Raw genomic sequence first — 18,622 nt, 5'->3', positions numbered from 1 at the left:
GATATATATATATATATATATATATATATAACACCAATATATATTTAGTTATGCTTTTCTTGAATATATATATATAAATGTTGTACTAATATCTGAAGGTAGTTAAAAAGAAAACTAAGAATAAATTGAACAAAAAAAGTACAGGTCAAAGACAAAAGATTCTTGCTTTAAATATGTTTTTGCTTAATTTATTCATAGATTTGTGAAGAACACTTTATGGTTGGTTTATAAAGATGGGAAAAGCTGTTTGAAGGCCCTCGATTATGATCGTAAAATGGTATGTATATCTGCATTATGTTGTTGACTAGTAGATTATTTGGCATCGCATAACAGTAGTTAATTATGAGGAATTATGATTAAAAAAATTTAATTATCATAAATTATGTAACTTCTGTCTAGGCATATTTGCAGAAGTAGTGACCTCAAATGTATGTATCTGTGTGTGTGTAATAGTAATATTGTGTTCTGTCATTTTTAGATGGAAGGTCATATTTTAAAAGTCAAACTGAAGAATCCCAATTGGAACATGACTCTGTGGAGAGAAATAGAAATGTGCTATGCCAATGCTGAAGCATTATACAAGCCAGTTATTAGTAACCTGCTGGGCGATGATTTCCACACTGAATTTTTGTTAGAAGGTAATTAGTTTACTGTAGATATCATCATCCCCTCTTTATCATTATCATCATCATCATCATCACTTCTGTCAATGTTACCATTAGTAACAGTGTCATGGTCACCACCATGACTGTGACCCCTAATATCACATAGCCTTTACCATCATCATTTTAACCCTTCAGCATTCAGATTACTTTGTCAAAGGTCATGCTTATTTGTCCACCTTGTTTTGAATAAATCATGAATTATCTTGAAGCTTCAAGATTTTGAAGATGTAATTGTTTATCTTGAGAATGTCATTGTAGGGTAGGTGTGAGGGGCCAGATTTAGCCAGTTTGAGCATAAAGCTGGTAGAATATTTTGGCTGGATATGGCCAGTTGTTGAAATGCCAAAGGGTTAACATTCACAAGCCATGATAAAAAGAAAAACAAAAAAACTCTGTATTTATTCACTCACCCTCCCTCACTTCATCTCTGTATCTTTCTATTGTCTATACACAACCAGAGAAGCTAACCAACCGGAACTTTGCCTTTAACGTACAACCACCACAAGATCCAGTCTTTGTTGTGATATGGTGGCTTGCATGCTTAAATGACCCTCAGAGCTATGCCAGTGGGGCACAAGTTTCTGGTAGAGCCTCTTATGCTGGACAAGGCAAAGGATAAAGGCCAGATTAATATGGACCACCTCTTTCCTGAGGTAAAAATAGGTTTGCATAGTGCCCAAAACGTCTACCTAGAAACAAACAAAACACACACACACACACACATACATGATGGACTTCTTTCAGTTTCCGTCTACCAAATTCCCCACACACGACTTTGGTTGGTTTGAGGCTATAGTGGAAGACACTTGCCTAAGGTATCAGACAGTGGATCTGAACCCAGTAAGTACTATGTGGTTGGGAAGCAGGCTTCTTACCACACAGCTACGACTGCGCCTGTATATAGTTTTTAAAATATTTTAGTGTCAATAATCTGTTTTCTTTCATTTCCCTTTTTTTTTTCCAGGAAATGTTGATTTTGATGTTGTAGAACCACAAGACTTAATATTATCCGTTCCACCCCTACCTACATGGTCCCGGTCAAGCACACCATCTTCTGGTAAGAAGACATTCTTCCTTTCTTGCATCAATTGTCCATCTGCCAATTCCATTCCATTAGCTTGGATCTAAAAGGTTTCAGCCTTGACTCACCATTCTATCTTGCTTTCCAGGCATGATGTGTCTAGGACTATATGTTCCAATGTGTCCTTCCTTTTTTGATGGTAGGTAGGGTGGGTAAATTCAAGCCACCTCTGATCAAAAGGGTTCCAGCCTTGATCATCTCATCTTTTTATTTTGGGATTTTCTAGAAGCATGGCTGTGTGGTAAGAAATTTGCTTCCCAACCACATGGTTCAGACCCACTGCATGGCACCTTGGGCAAGTGTCTTCTACTACAACCTCAAGCCAACCAGAACCCTGTGAGTGAATTTGGTAGGAAACTGAAAGAAGCCTATCATATGTGTGTGTGTGTGTGTGTGTGCCTCCCACCACTGATTGATATCTGATGTTAGTGTGTTTATGTTCCTGTAACTTAGCAGTTTGGGCAAAAGATACCAATAAAATAAATACCAGACCAGGCTTGGGGAAAAAAAACAAGATACTAGTGTCAATTCATTTGGCTAAAAAGTTCTTTAAGACAGTGTTTCTGCCTTATAACTGAAACAAGTAAAAGATAAAAGTTAAAAGATGTATCTAGGGTTGCATAATCCACTGTGTCCTTCTTTCTTTGAAGATGAGGTGTATGGAGTAATCTGGGAGAGATTTGGCTGCTATTTCTAGCAGGTTTCTTTTTTTCTTGTTGTTGTCTCTGCTTAATTTATACTAAAATTCATTTCTATTTTAGATCGTGTCAGCCCTGTAGCATCTGATGACAGTTTTTCTGATAAACCTGCCCGGCCTGATCATCCACCTGCTCGTCCTCCTCTTCCTATTGCAATAAATAAATCTAATATCAGCCAATATTCAGGTGGCAGCACCACAGATGGTGTTTCACAGGTAATTACAGCTTTGATTATTAACTTTTTAGCATTCACATTACTCTGTCAAGTGAGATGCTTATCTATTCACATTTTAAAAAATCAGTCATGTATTATCTTGTAACTTTGAGACTTTGATGATATGATTGTTTAGTTTTATAATGACATTGTAAGGTAAGCATAAGAGGCTGGGTTGAACATAAAACAGGTAGGACATTTTGGCCAGATATGGCCAGTTTAAATGCTAAAAAGTGAAACTCTTCAATACTAATTTGACTGGGTTTTTTTTCTTTTTTTTCTATAGTCGCACAAAGCTGTACAATAAATAAAGCAAGATAAAAGCTAACAAAAAAAAACAGCAGGGAAACATTTCCTAAGTATAGGTGCAGGCATGGCTGTGTGGTAAGAAGGTTATTTTCCAACCACATGGTCCTGAGTTCAGTCTTATTGCATAGCACCTTTGACAAGTGTTTTCTACTATAAGCCTCTGGCCAACCAAAGTCTTGTGAGTGGATATGATGTAATATGATAAACGTAAACTGAAAGAAGCCTGTCATATATATATAGAGAGAGCCTATGTATGGTCACTTGATTTGCTATTAACAGCAGTCAAATCAAATCTCTCTCAAAACACACTTAAAAAATGAAATGATATAAAAGAGTGTAGCGAAAAGATAAACAAAAAAGACAAGGATCTTCATAGCTAGAATGCTTTTGATCACATGTCTGCTTGATCTACAACCTGGGGTTAAACAGTAATAGTAGTAACATCAGTGTTTTGACCTCAGTGTAATGAGGGAGCCAAGATGTGATCACTTGACCAACATCTTAAATAATTGATGTACAGTGGTATATTTAACATGCTTGTACACATGCAAATATGGAAAGACCCACTACCACCACCACCACCACCACCATAGAAAAGTCTTGGAAGAAATTGTTTCCCCTCTTCCATCTGCTGAACATGCCACCAGATTTTGTGTTTGCTGTTCTTATATAAACTGGTACTCCATTGCTTATGACAATGAGGGTTCCAGTTGGTCCAATAACAGAAATTAACATGCAAGTTACTGAGCACTCCATAGACACATGTACCCTTAACATAATTCTCAGGGAGATTTGGCCTAATACAGTGTGACAAGATAGGCCCTTTGAATTACAGGTACTACTCATTTTTGCCAGCTGAGTGAATCCTGTCAAAGGTCACCTCCTTCGTGTATAAATACTTAAATTGTTTATACACTATTATGTATGAAAATATGTTGTCTATTGACTTTATTATACATGCTAGCCACTGGTATGAAAATTTTTCTAAATTTTCTACACTTATTATTTTCACAGTATATATATATATATATATATATATATATATATATATTTAAAATATATATACATTTTAACATTCTCAAAGTATTCCATGTATATATTGGCTATTGTCAGTGATAATAGCGAACCCATAGCTAAACCCTCTTCTTGTCGATATATATCAGTGTCCATACTGAAGTAGGTAGTTTCCACACAGACGGTCAACATTTCCATCAAGTTTCTTATTGGTATTCTAGGGTGTTCTTTTAGATGGGCATGCAGATATGAACAACATATGGGAACCAGTATTAAGGAAGGATAGGAGAATATTAGATTTATAAGCCCTAAAATTCTCTCTATAATTGCCCATGGGCATATGGTATAGTGGTTAAGAGCGCGGGCTACTAACCCCAAGATTCTGAGTTCGATTCCAGGCAGTGACCTGAATAATAATAATAATAACATCGAAAAAATACCTTAGGAATGAGAACCCAGGTTCGAAATTTCCCCAAGACACCTGATGAAGGCTGGAGGGCATATCAGCTGAAACGTTGTGTTAACAACAAACAAGATGAGGACAAATATCCGTCAATTGTAAATAATATATATATATATTGTTTTTTTCTTTTATTCTTTTACTTGTTTCAGTCATTTGACTGCAGCCATGCCTTCGATCGAACAAATCGACTCCAGGACTTATTCTTTGTAAGCCTAGTACCTATTCTATCAGTCGCTTTTGCTGAACTGCTAATTTACAGGGACATAAACACACCAACATCTGTTATCAAGTGATGGTGGGAGACAAACACAGACACACAAATACATATATATATATATATATATATATACGACAGACTTCTTTCAGTTTCCATCTACCAAATCCACTCACAAGGCTTTTGTCGGCCCAAGGCCATAGTACAAGACACTTACCCAAGGTGCCATGCAGTGGGACTGAAGCTGGAACCATGTGATTGGAGAGCAAGCTTCTTACCACACAGCTACTCATAAATTACTAAAGTGGCTATTTGCAATTTACAATCAAAAGACACAAGTACAATCGTCACTAAAGTGATTAAGAGTGCAAGTCAGCACCAGCATTGCTAGAAATAAGAGTCAGAAAGCAGACATTAAATGATGACAATATATATTTGTCTGTCTGTCTATCTATCTATCTATCTATCTATATATATATATATAAACTGAAAAGGTGTTTGGCAGTTCTAAACATGTACTCATGAAGGTGCGTTTTGTGTTTTAAACAGAAAAGAGCTCCTCCACAAAGACCAGGCAAACCACCACCAAGACCCAGCTCCGGACCAGTGAAATCTAAACCAAAAGGTAAACTTCTGCTACTATACTACTGTGGCTGTTGCTGCTGCTGCTGCTACTACTACTAATAATAATAATAATAAGAATAATAATAATAATAATAATAATAATCATGATAATAATAAAGCAAGGCCTGACATTTTGGGGGACAGAGTTAGTCGATTACATTAACCCCAGTGTTTCACTGGTACTTAATTTATCGACCCCAAAAGGATGAAAGGCAAAGTCAACTCCAGTGGAATTTGAACTCAGAATGTAAAGAGCTGAAGAAATCTCACTAAGCATTTCGGCCAACATGTTAGTGATTCTGCTAGCTTGCTGCCTTAATAATAATAATAATAATAATAATAATAAACAAAACTCAACTGACTTCTCATAACAGTTCTGTATCTAAGAGATGAGGAATTATGTACATTATTTACATTTGACGGATATTTGCCCTCATCTTGTTTGTTGTTAACACAACGTTTTGGCTGATGAAGGCTGGAAGGTATATCAGCCGAAATGTTGTGTTAACAACAAACAAGATGAGGACAAATATCCGTCAAATGTAAATAATGACTTCTCATTAGTTAGAGTGAAGGAAGATAAAAGCTAAAAACAGTAGGGTAACATTTTCTAAGCACAGAAAGAATGCAAGTCCCTGAAAAAGTAATGAAACAATGTTATTATATTGAAATGTCCATTGTCTATGCTGGCATGGTTTGGACAGTTTGACCAGGGTTGGTAAGCTGAGGGGCTGCACTAGACTCCAGTCTGATTTGGCATGGTTTCTAAGGCTGGATGCCCTTCCTAATGCCAACCACTCTGAGAGTATAATGGCTGCTTTTATGTGCCACTGGCATGGGTGCCAGTTGTGTGACACCAGTATCTCCTATGACTACGAATGAACTTGGCTTGATTGGTCTTCTACTCAAGCACGGCATATTGCTGAAGGTCTCGGTCATTTGTCATTGCCTCCATGAGGCCCAGCGTTTGAAAGGTGCCTTTTACATGCCACCGGCACAGGTGCTAGTTACGCGACACTGGCATTGTGGAAGGTGCTTTTTACGTGCCACCAGTCAAATCAAATTTATCTCAAAACACACTCTACCATCTTAAAAACCTAAGAAAGGAAATGATACAAAACAGATAAACTTAACCAAAAGATATACAAAAAAGATGAGGATTGTCATAGTTAGAATGCTTCTTTTGAACTCTTGAATGACTTTAGATGGGCTAGTTTTAAGATATAAGAAAAAGAAAAGAAACCTTAATATCTTGAATTAATCTGTGCTGATGAGGCTTAATAAAGCTGAGATGGGACCATATACAGATATTCCGGTTATAATAAAGAATCCTATGATAAAACATGGATGCTCTTCTTATTCCTTTTCTTCCACTGAGAGAAAAACAAAAACTTTCCAGCTTAAAAACTAAAAAAAAATGTGATACTCTCCCCTAAATATATAGCCTCTCTTTCTCTCTTATAATACCACACCCAGCAAGCAACAAACACATTATATAGAGTTCTAGATATACCTTCTCGTCATGTGTCATATCTTCAGACATCAAGGGCATTCAGCTGTAGAAACTCTGCCAAATCAGATTGGAACCTGGTGTCGCCTCCTGGTCCACAAGTCCTCAGTCAAATCGTCCAACCCATGCTAGCATGGAAAGCGGACGTTAAACGACGATGATGATGATGATGATCAGCAATCATGGGCCTCTGTAGAAAAATCTGAACTTCGTGATTTTTCTTGGAAAGATACAGCAGTAGTTTCCCCTTGCCTTCTGCTGATTTATGTACACCTGCTGTCTCTTTCTCTGAGCTTATACTTGAGGCATATGGCCTATCTTACACTGAGGTTGGAGGACTGGTTCATGCAACATCAGGGTATATCCACAAACTGGTGGGCCTGTGTGACACTTGTCTCAAACCCAGCCATCCTTCAAGTCCAGCTTGCTTTAGTGATAGGGCCATCTACTATCTGACTTATAACTGAGCCCTTGATCCTAGGCAAGAGTAGAATTGGAAAGAGTGGTGACCAAGTGGTAACTCAACACTTCCCAAAACTCCTGAACTCCCAAGCTGGAGCTTCATCACCTTATGCAGTTAAATGTCTTTCCCAAGACATAGATACATCATGGTTGGAAAAGATGGGATAATTACAGCTGGAAGCACTTTTGACCATAAGTTTACTCAATAGGGGGCTAAGATGCAACTAAACAATAACGACAATCTATTCGTCTTTAGCGGCTGTTTGTGACTTCCCTGTCAAACAAACTCAGTTGTGTTGACAATCTCTTACACCTTCAAATAATAATAATAATTCTTTTTACATTAGGCACAAGGCCTAAAATTTTAAGAGGCAGAGCAAGTTGATTATATCAACCCCAGTGCTAAATTGGTACTTATTTTATCAACCCCCAAAAGCATGAAAGACAAAGTTGACCTTGATGAAATTTGAACTTGGAACATAAAGCCAATAGAACTGCTATTAATCACTTTATGCAATGTGCAAGCAACTCTACCAGCTGACCTCTTTACTTCAAATAATAATAATAATCCTTTCTACTAAAGGCACAAGGCCTAGAAATTTGGGGAAGGGGATTAGTGAATTACATTGATCCCAGTGTTTCTCTGGTACTTAATTTGTCGACCCTGAAAGGAAGAAAGGCAGAATTTGAGCTCAGAATGTAAAGATGGATGAGATGCTGCTAAGCATTTACCTGGCATGTTAACGCAATTTGGATAATATTCTTTGCACAAATAGAAAATGTGCTGGCTATAAATTGAACTGCTACTAATAACTGTTAAACTATTGTTAACTATTCATGTTCAACTGAGTTATTTCTTGTATGTTTTCAGAGCCTAATAGAACAGAAAACATTGTTCCAATTTCTGCAACAAAGGTAATGTGTGTGTGTTTTTTTTTTTGTCTTTTCTAAACTTTCTTAATGCGATAAAAGATATATTTATATTTTGCTTTATTTTATTGTATTCCTGCTGTTGCCTGTAATATTAACGAGCTGTAATATTAATGAGCTATTTGTAAGAAATTACAGTATTTCTTTCTGCTTCCTTTCAGTAATTCTTGATGTTTCTGTGTTTGCTCTATTTTCTTCTTGTGTTTCATTTTGTCATCTTCCAGTTAGTGTTCTTTTTACCTCCACTCACACTTCATTATTCACACTGACATCTGTTCAATTATTTCTTACTTCCACTACATTTATATATCTACACACATACAAATTTCTTTTTCTTCTCTTGATGAAAATCTTTCTCCACATCTCTCCATTTCCCAATTTCCCACCTCACTTTGGTATAATACACAAATTTTTCTGTTTGTCTTTTGGTCTGTTTCTCTCTCTCTCTCTCTCTCTCTATCTATCTCTCTCTCTCTCTCTCTCTCTCTAATCCATTCATCCTCTCTATCTCTGTTATTTTATCACATTATATCTCAAATCCCACTTCTTCACTATAAATCTCATCATTATCATCATCATCATCATTTAACATCCGCTTTCCATGTTAGCATGGGTTGAACAATTTAACTGGAGACTGGCGAACCAGATGGCTACACCAAACTCCAATCTCATCTGGCAGAGTTTCTACAGCTGGATGCCCTTCCTAACGTCAACCACTCCGAGAGTGTAGTGGGTGCTTTTTACGTGCCACCGGCATGAGGGCCAGTCTGGCGCTCTATTTTTGTTATTTCCACATCTTCTCTCTTACTTATATTATCTCTTCTCTCACTGATTTTTTTTTTTTTTTTACCATTTCTTATATTTCATTGTCTGCTATCCTGATGATTATCTCATTCACTCTCAATCCCAGCCTCTCTGCCTCCCATATATTTAGGAACATTTCTCATAGCTGTCTCTCTTGGAAGAGAGCATCAGTGATAGGCTATCCTAGCAGAAACCCAAACTGCATCTCATCAAAGCTAATTAATTTTCTTCAGTTGTAATTATGATTCTTTCTATTTTATAACTGTCCATCAATCTGATGTCTCTGTGCTTGCTTCCGTCTTGTTTATCTTGTTTACCTTTATAGCTGTTTGATCATGTTACCACTACTCCAGTAACATCAGATCTACCTGATTGATTGTGCAAGGGATTAGTATGTCTCCCATTTTGCTGGATATTTTCAGCATTTCAGTAACTGTCCTTGATGTTCAGGGTATTTTCCATGCCTTCATATCCTTAATAGTGCTTTTGAGTGTGTGTCCCCACCCTCAGTCGGTTTCAATGAAAGCAAGTGCACCACTATCATTCCATACACACTATTTCCCAATTGCATCCTGATTATCACCAATACATTGCTACATTGCTTTGCAATCCTGAACACCTCACACCACTGATCTTCTCATCACAGAACATTGGCAAACCTCTCACTTTCAGTGTCTCCCCTTGCTATCTATATCTAACATCTAACTTCTAGTTAACTGATATTGTTTTTTGCTTTCTCCTTTGCCATGTGTAAAGCACTCATGCCAGCGCCTCAAAATAGCACTAATGCTGGTGCCATGTTGAAAGCACTCAGCATATTCTGTAAAGTAGTTGGTGTTTTGAAGGGTATCCAACCATAGAAACCGAACCAAATCAGACTGGAGCCTGGTGCAGCTCTCCTGCTTGCCAGCTCTGGTCAAACTGTCAAACCCATGCCAGCATGAAAAATGGACATTAAAGGATGATGATGAGGACATCATTATCATCTCCTCCTCCTGTATCATTCCAATCCTCTACCATGCCACAAGGCTGAAACCTTGCTCCATCCATAGATTTGCTCTATGATTTGCAATAGGTTGTCTTGTAAAAATTCCTGATTGCCCTATATGTTATAAGTCTCTATATCTTCCCCTCCTCTCTCAACATACACATCTAATTCTGTAAATCTACATCTGGCCAAAGGATGTTTCAACCTCCATACCTGTCTTCTCCGGATTGTCTTTTGTCTCTAAGTCCATCTAATTCTTATCCTCAAGTTCCTGGTCACCAGTGTGTATTGAGTACTTCATTCTTCACCAGGTTAGGACTTAGTATTCACATCTAGTCACCTATCTTATTTCTTGGTAAGTATGTAATTCTATCTGGCTTACATGTTCCGTTGATTGGCAGGTGATCAGTGTTGTGAACAGTTACATTCATATTACAAAATATTTAAAGCCTTAAACACTTTTAAAGGGGGAGCTGAAATCATGAAAGACCTGGCTGGCAGCCCAACTTTCTGAGATCTTTTTCAGGGTTTAGTAAAATTGAAAGACTGCTGCAGTGTGTGAATCTGAGAGGGAATATATTGAATAAAATTATAATTATCTGATCCTTCTGTATTTTCTACTACCCAAAGCCAGGAACTTTTCAGCACCCTCTCATAATCCTTGTATCATTTCTATAGTCTCTATGTACATTGGAACAACTATAACAGTATTAAATTCAAATTATGACAAACATAAATAAACAAATGAAGTTTGCTTTTTTAGAAGCATTGAGATGTCTATTAGAAAGTTAAAGAAATGATTTTTTAAATTCTCAATCGCAGAATAATGCTAATAATATAGCCTGAACAGGATAAACTACCCCTATTTTGCAGAGAAAAGTGTAGGTGGCTAGCTGTGTATCCTGTTCAGGCTATATTATTAGCATTATTCTGCGATTGAGAATTTAAAAAATCACTTCTATAACAGTATTGCTGTTTGTTCTAGATTTATATTTTTAATACAGCTGACTAAAATTGCTACTGTTTTTTATATTCAATTTATATTTTTCAGATCTCCAGTATTAGTTCTCCAATCAATGTACAGCATCATTGTCATGCTACTGATGCAAGCAGTGCTGAGAAAATACTAAGCAATTTAATGTCTAACCAAACCCCAACTACTGGAGGTCGGTACAGAGTTGTTTGCTTTCTTAGTTTCATTGTTGTTGCTGTTTTCTTTGATGAAAGTAAATAATTTTTCAGTTCACATTTGGTGTGCATCCTTCAAATAGAGGGAGAAATAGAGAGTGTAACAAAAGTGAGAAATTTTCCAATGTCAATTCTAAATTGTATTTCATTTTTGGATTTGGTTTGCAAGATTCTTTATGTGAGTTTGTGTGTTGAAGCATGTTCTGTTGTGTCTGGGGAGAGTCATTTTCTTTTTGTGCCTTATGATTTAACACACTCACCGGTAAAATTTCCACTTATTTCTTATTTTTATTTTCCTAAACTTTTCATTGCGTCTAGCAACCTTTTCAATAGTCTTGACTCTGTCCGATCATAGTCAAGACTATTGTAAAGGTTGCAAGACGCAACGAAAATTTTAGGAAAATAAAAACAAGAAATAAATGGAAATTTTACCGGTAAGTGTGTTAAATTATAAGGCACAAAAAGAAAATGACTATGCCCAAACACAACAGAATTCTAAATTGCTTCATCAGTAAATAATCATTTTCACACAAAAACTATATCCTCTTCAAGTTATTCTCTGGTGTTGTGAAAACATGTTAGACTTCACTGAGGAGGTCTATTAATGTCAAAACATATCCACAGTTGCCACCATTTTAATCAAAGATCAGACTCTTTATTGCATGTCTCCATTAATTTTTAGTCTGTTTAAATGTTAGAATTCTTGACTTTACCTTTCTCATTTTTTACCTTTTATCTTTTACTTGTTTCAGTAATTGAACAGCAACCATGCAGGGGTACTACCAAAAGAGGTTTTAGTCGAATAAATCTAACCCAGATTTTTTTTCCTAAGTCTGGTACATATTCTATCAGTCTCTTTTGCTAACTGCTAAGTTACAGGGACATAAACTAACTAATACTGGTTATCAAGTGGTGGCGGTGGCTGCAGCCAAATACAAACACAAAGACACACATACATATATATACAACAGGCTTCCATAGTTTCCATCTACTAAATTCACTCACAAAGCATTGGTTCATCTGGTACTGTAGTAGAAGACACTTGTCCAAGGTGTTATGCAGTGGGACTGAATCCAAAATCACATGGTTGTAAAACAAGCTTTTTAACCACACAGCTATGCTTGTACTTCATCTACAATTGTCATTAACACTAATGGGTTTTTTTTAATCTTTTCATTATAATTTCAATTAATCAAAAAATTATTTTGTCCTCACTGCATTATGTATGTTAGCCTACATTTTACTGTATCTAATTCTGTTTTTTTTTTTTTTTTCATGTTTAATTTCTTTATTAATTGAATTATTTACCAGTTTAGATGCCAAATTGGCAGAGTCTTTAGAATATCATACTCTTTGTGCTCTGAGTTTAATTCCCATCGAGGTTTATTTTTGTCTTTCGTTCTTCTGAAGTCAATAAAGAAAAAAAAAAAGAAGCAAACCCGAATGGTGGTTTGGTGGAACTGTAAGGATGTCAGATTGGATGCCTTGTGGTATTTGTTCCAGCCCAGTTCTTTGTATTCTGAAATCAAATCCCACAATGGCCTACATGGACATTATCCAACCACCTTATTCTTAATCTGCCTCTGAATCTCCTGCGCCAGATGGCTCAGCTTGAAGAATCCATCTGGAGATTCTTTACTGCAACATATTCTGATCACATATTCTTAGAACTGGACATGTGATTAGAAAAAGTTATCAGTTGTCAGATTCCTTGTAATTAAATACATGAGATCATTTCTTTCCTCTTTGATGGAGTACATCTAGTTCAAAGGGCCAGCCTTGTCACATTTTGTATATCATTGAGCGTGGCCGTTGCCAGTACCACCTGACTGGCCATCGTGCCGGTGGTACATAAAAGCACCCACTACACTCTTGGAGTGGTTGGCGTTAGGAAGGGCATCCAGCTGTAGAAACTGCCAGATCAGATTGGAGCCTGGTGCAGCCATCTGGTTCACCAGTCCTCAGTCAAATCGTCCAACCTATGCTAGCATGGAAAGTGGACATTAAACAATGATGATGATGATGCTGAATCTCCCTGAGAACTATGTTAAGGATACTCGTGTCTTCAAATCAAGTGGAATATTTATCATCCTAACTGACAGAGTGACAAGCCTTTGTGATTCTTTCACTGTGAAATCTAAATGCATTATTATCATTATCTTCAGCATCCTTTAACGTCTATTTTCCACGCTGGCATGGGCTGGACAATCTACTAATTTATCGATTGATTGAATAAATCAATCATTTAGTTGTTTTCCTTGCTGGTTTTAAACACATCACTGCTCTAGAAACTTTAGCACAATGTTTCCATCCAACATCTGTGACCTCAAATATTTGTTACAATAAACAATCTGCTATTGAACTAAGTGGGAATTATTCTAACAAAACACGACCATATCCTGTATCCTATGTTTGGTAGTGTCTCTATTCAACATTATCTGATTTTTACGTCATCATCATCATCATTTAATATCTACTTTTCTATGCTTGCATGGGTCAGATAAAATTTGTTAAAGTAGGTTTTCTACAGCCAGATACCTTTACTGTCACAAATCCCCATCTGATTCCAAAGAAGGTAATATTTTGCCATAACTAGACATGTTTTTCATGGACAACTGTAAACAAACAACCTCACTTGTAGTATGATGATGTATAGACAAAGACACACACACACACACATTTCCCCCTAATAGCCAAACGAATAGCCAAAATCCAAACCACTATTAAATGTACACTGTATTTATATGAATAATATATAGTCTATTAACTAGTTTTCTACATACTAGGCCAGTGGTAGTAAAATATTTCTAAAATTTTTTCTTAGCCTGATATCTAGTAATTATTGATAATTTTTGGCAAATTTCGAAGAAACGCTGGGATTATTTTATTTGCTGCTGACAAAAAACTGCGCTTCCATGGTGGATTTGAAAAATTATAATATATAAGCACGAGGCACATGCTGGATTGCCTCGTATTTATATGTTTAATCTCGGCATACCTGTTGATGAAGGCTCTGCCTAGCAAATTATTTTATTTGCTAACATAAAGCTAGAAACCATGGTCCAGGAGATAGATGGTAAATGTTTTTATTTTTCATTCCCTTCGAGATTTGTCCCTAATAGTGGTTTGGATTTTGGCTATTCTGTCTAGCATGCTAAGTGTCCTATGGTGGTCACCTCTTATGTGTTTAATGTATTAACTAGTTTTCTACATGCTAGGCCACTGGTGGTGAAAAATTTTTTAAATTATTTTCTTACCCTGATATTTATTAATTATTAGATATATATCATCACCATCATCATCATCGTTTAACGTCCGCTTTCCATGCTAGCATGGGTTGGACGATTTGACTGAGGACTGGTGCAACCAGATGGCTACACCAGGCTCAGAAATATATACATACACACACACACACACACACACATATATATATAAATAACATAAATAATACAAAATAAGACAAGAACGCAAAATATATATGTATGTGTGTATATATATATGTATATATATATATATATATACAGAAATATATATGCCCAGCATGGCCACAGCTCATGAGCTGAAACTAGATAAAATGAAAATGAATAAAAATGAATATATATATATATATATATCATCATCATCATCGTTTAACGTCCGCTTTCCATGCTGGCATGGGTTGGACGATTTGACTGAGGACTGGCGAACCAGGTGGCTGCACCAGGCTCCAGTCTGATCTGGCAGAGTTTCTACAGCTGGATGCCCTTCCTAACACCAACCATTCCAAGAGTGTAGTAAGTGCTTTTATGTGCCACCGGCACGAAGGCCAGTCAGGCAGTACTGACAATGGCCACGCTCAAATGGTGTTTTTTATGTGCTACCTGCATAGGAGCAAGTCTGGGAGGAGGTGCTGGCATCAACCACATTCGGTGATATATATATATATATATATATATATATATATATATTATTCATATTACACACACACACACACACACACACACACACACACACACACACACGATGAGCTTCTTTCAGTTTCTGTGTCCACCAAATCCATTCATAAGGCTTTGGTTAGCTCAGGGCTATAGTAGAAGATGCTTGCCCATGATGTTATGCAGTGAGATTGAACCTGAATTCCCTGTGGTTGGGAAGCAAACTTCTTATCCACATAGCCAAGCCTGCACATCACATCCAACCCTTCAGTGTCACTTAGATTACACAGTACGCATTAACTAATTAATCAATTAGCAAACTCTAAAGATGAATAACAAACACCCATTGAACATTCATCACCACAACAGTTTTTTATTCATTTATTTATTGCTTAATCAGGTGAAAAAGGCAGCTCCCTAGAGTCTTTAGCGGGCCACTGAAACTGGAGGAGTGGGGAGGGGTCCTCAAACCAGAGATTTGGTCCAAATGCTTTCAGCAAATTTGAACCCCTCTAAAGGGACCAAAAGACCTTGGATGGTAGACTTAACCTGTCAACCTAGTTTAACACCACCTGGCCTTTAATGGTAAGCATTTGGAACAGGTTTCCAGTTTGAGGATACCTTTGTACTTTTCTCCTCCACCCACCAGCTTCAGGGGCCCTGATCATGGACACTACCTTCCCACCTTACTAAAACATATAAAAAAAATAAGGACCAAGTGGATGACCGATGAGGTTTACCACCCAATTAGACCAAAGCAGGATTTGAACTCAGAACACAAAGAGATGCTGGAAGACATCCTGTCTAATGTTCTTAGGATTCTACTAAGGTACCACACATATTTTTATCAGCCCCAGATGTCAGTTTTATTTATTAACTCCCAGAAGAATCAAAATCAAAATCAACCTTGGCAGAGTTTGTATTCAGAACACGAGACTAGAATAAAGGCCACAAGGCATTTCATTCATTGCTCTAATGATTTTGCCATTTTACCATTTATTAATTTAGTCAAATTAAGCATTAGTTTACTTTTGATAATCTTACTTTGACTCTTAGTCTTTTTGCTATTAACCATCTAAAACAGTTCACATTAATCGTTGCAGGTATCTACAGATATATTATACCCACTACTCAACCAATTACACAATTCAGTCAAAATGCTCAGCTTGAGTTCATAATCTCTCTAATCTGACCCACATAGCTTCTAAAACTACATTAATGTTAAAACACTACTTCCTTATCCTAAATTCAATTTCATTGAATCTAGGCAAGCACAAATTGTGCTGAGTTACTAAGCTCCTACAACAAGATTCCATAAATATGGTATTTTGTACACTGAGGTCCCATCGTGTTTTTATTTTGTATGTAATTACCAGATACATTTCTAGAGAAACTTTGGACAGCAATTTAATTGAAACATTATATGACAGAGTATGTAAGATATTTCTGCATCAGCCTGGATTATATCTGGTTTGCTGGGCTCAGCAGTTGCTCATACAAATCCGATTGGTTACTTCTACACCAGAGGTGTGTTAACACAGAATTGACTGGGACTGCTAGATGTATTAACACAGGACTGATTGGGACTACTGTTTGTTAAAACAGGACTGACTGGGGTTATTGAAGGGTATTACTATAAAACTGCTTGCAGATACAAGATGTGTTACTCAGACAGGACTGACCAATGTTAGTTGATACGTCAGCATAGGTCTTAGTTGTCTAAGTCTGCCCTGTGATAGCAAATCTAGTAGTTACAAGATTTGTTAGAGTTTTATTATACCTGAACTGACTGGGATACTAGATGTATTAACAAAGGATTGCTGGAGTTAATCACCAACGATAACAGTAATTTCCAGCATTGGCACAAGGCCACATATTTTAGAAATGGACCATGGTCATTTTAATTGATCCTTAGAAATACAAGAAGAAATTAGTCCCAAGAAAGATTTGAATGTAGAACCATGAAGAAATGTAACTAAATACTATAAAGTATTTTGTCTGATACTCTACAATATTTTGCCATCCGCTGTCCATGTACAGCAAAAATTTTTAATTTTGTATAAAATAAAAGGAACCTATTTCTTTACCAATATTTTTACATATTTGCCTAACAAATATTTTTTTTGTCAGATCCATGTTGAAGAGTTGCTGCAAATTTTCATGCTTAATTATTTTTGAGTATCTTTGTGTAATTACATTGGTACTGATGGTAAAGAGATAAACCAGATTCGGTATTTTTCACTTCTTTAGTTTAGAACATAACAGAAAGGTCAGTTGGTACTTACCTTTTCTCCTTTAGAGCACAATAAAATAAGTACCAGTGATATACTGGAAATTACATTAAATGGTTATATCACTTCCTCTTTGAAAATTAATATTTGTGCCTAGAAAGAAGTCAGTATTTGAATAATTTTGTATAATGAATGCAAATTAAGAAATTTTTATCAGTATATTACATATTATGTTTTTTGTAATTATTTATTAATTTATTCATATATTCCTTATTTATTTATTTTTTTTCATCTAGGAGCTACTTCAACCCAGACCAGCATATCCCGTAGCCAAACAACTGGTTGTTTACAAACTTACAATGCCCCTGATGATAAAACAGATACGAACGAAGCATCTCATTTAAATCGCCCTTATAGTGCTAGCGTCGAAAACCTAACGGTGACGTCATCGACCAACCAGACAGAAAAGCAAACAAATGACATGCTCCAAAAGATGACACTTGCTTCTTCAACCAATTCAACTACATTACCACCAATGTCTCTGAATTCATCAACCAATATTATGGATGCTATGGTTCCAGAGGTTATCCCCAAACCATCAAACATAAGCTTTCCAACGCCACCTCCGGTTCCAGTTCGCAGGGATCTAACTGCGAATAAACCCAGCCAACCTTCAAATGACATTGGCCAAGATAACAACAGCAACAACAATGCCAAAACACTGTCAGATGATTTCAAAACATGCCCTTTGCAACCACCCCCACCGTTGCCAACAGCAACTTTGAATCCTATCACTACTAGTTCAACTTCTCAAGTAAAGGTTCAGAATGCAAAATCAGACCCTCCACCGATTCCTTCTCGACCTCCTTCCTCACTTCCTCCAGTTCCAGCAAGAGCTCTGCCACCTCCACCCCCCGTACCACCACGTCGTTAATAATGTGTTAGTGTTTAGAAACAGGTTGCTTCATGTGTGTGTAAGTGTGTGCATGTGTGTTTGTTGTTGAATGTGTTATATTAGTATACATATATATATATATATATATATATACACACACACACACACACCTTTGCATACATAAATGCATATACATTTGTGTGTGTGTATATGTATATATGTATATGTAATATATATATATATATATATATTTATATATAATGTATATACACTCACATACATATATATATACATAGAAGTTCTAATTTGGGGTATAATCTACAAAAATATTTTAAAAAAAGCAAAGAGAGAGAAAAGTAACCAAGATATTCTCAATTGTTTTATGTTTAAATTTAAACCATTCATATATTAAAACATC

The 18,622-nt window shown here is 36.4% G+C and overlaps 1 protein-coding gene across 1 annotated transcript in view; it reads left to right on the top strand.

Annotated features, from left to right (window-relative positions):
• The window catches only part of LOC106879251 (synaptojanin-1), a 124,060-nt gene extending 105,444 nt beyond the window's left edge, over positions 1 to 18,616 (top strand). Inside the window, exons 19-27 of the mRNA XM_052972571.1 lie at positions 199 to 277; positions 479 to 638; positions 1,630 to 1,722; positions 2,508 to 2,659; positions 5,208 to 5,283; positions 8,126 to 8,169; positions 11,028 to 11,142; positions 11,917 to 12,000; positions 17,606 to 18,616. Coding sequence (XP_052828531.1) covers positions 199 to 277; positions 479 to 638; positions 1,630 to 1,722; positions 2,508 to 2,659; positions 5,208 to 5,283; positions 8,126 to 8,169; positions 11,028 to 11,142; positions 11,917 to 12,000; positions 17,606 to 18,243 — 1,441 coding nt within the window. The 3' untranslated portion in view covers positions 18,244 to 18,616. The remainder of the gene's footprint in view (positions 1 to 198; positions 278 to 478; positions 639 to 1,629; positions 1,723 to 2,507; positions 2,660 to 5,207; positions 5,284 to 8,125; positions 8,170 to 11,027; positions 11,143 to 11,916; positions 12,001 to 17,605) is intronic.
• Positions 18,617 to 18,622: the final 6 nt, after the last annotated feature.

This window comes from Octopus bimaculoides, chromosome 13 (genome assembly GCF_001194135.2).
Source record: "Octopus bimaculoides isolate UCB-OBI-ISO-001 chromosome 13, ASM119413v2, whole genome shotgun sequence".
NCBI lineage: Eukaryota > Metazoa > Mollusca > Cephalopoda > Octopoda > Octopodidae > Octopus > Octopus bimaculoides.
Note: the sequence above shows the minus strand (reverse complement) of the source record. Positions and strands in the feature narration are given on the sequence as shown.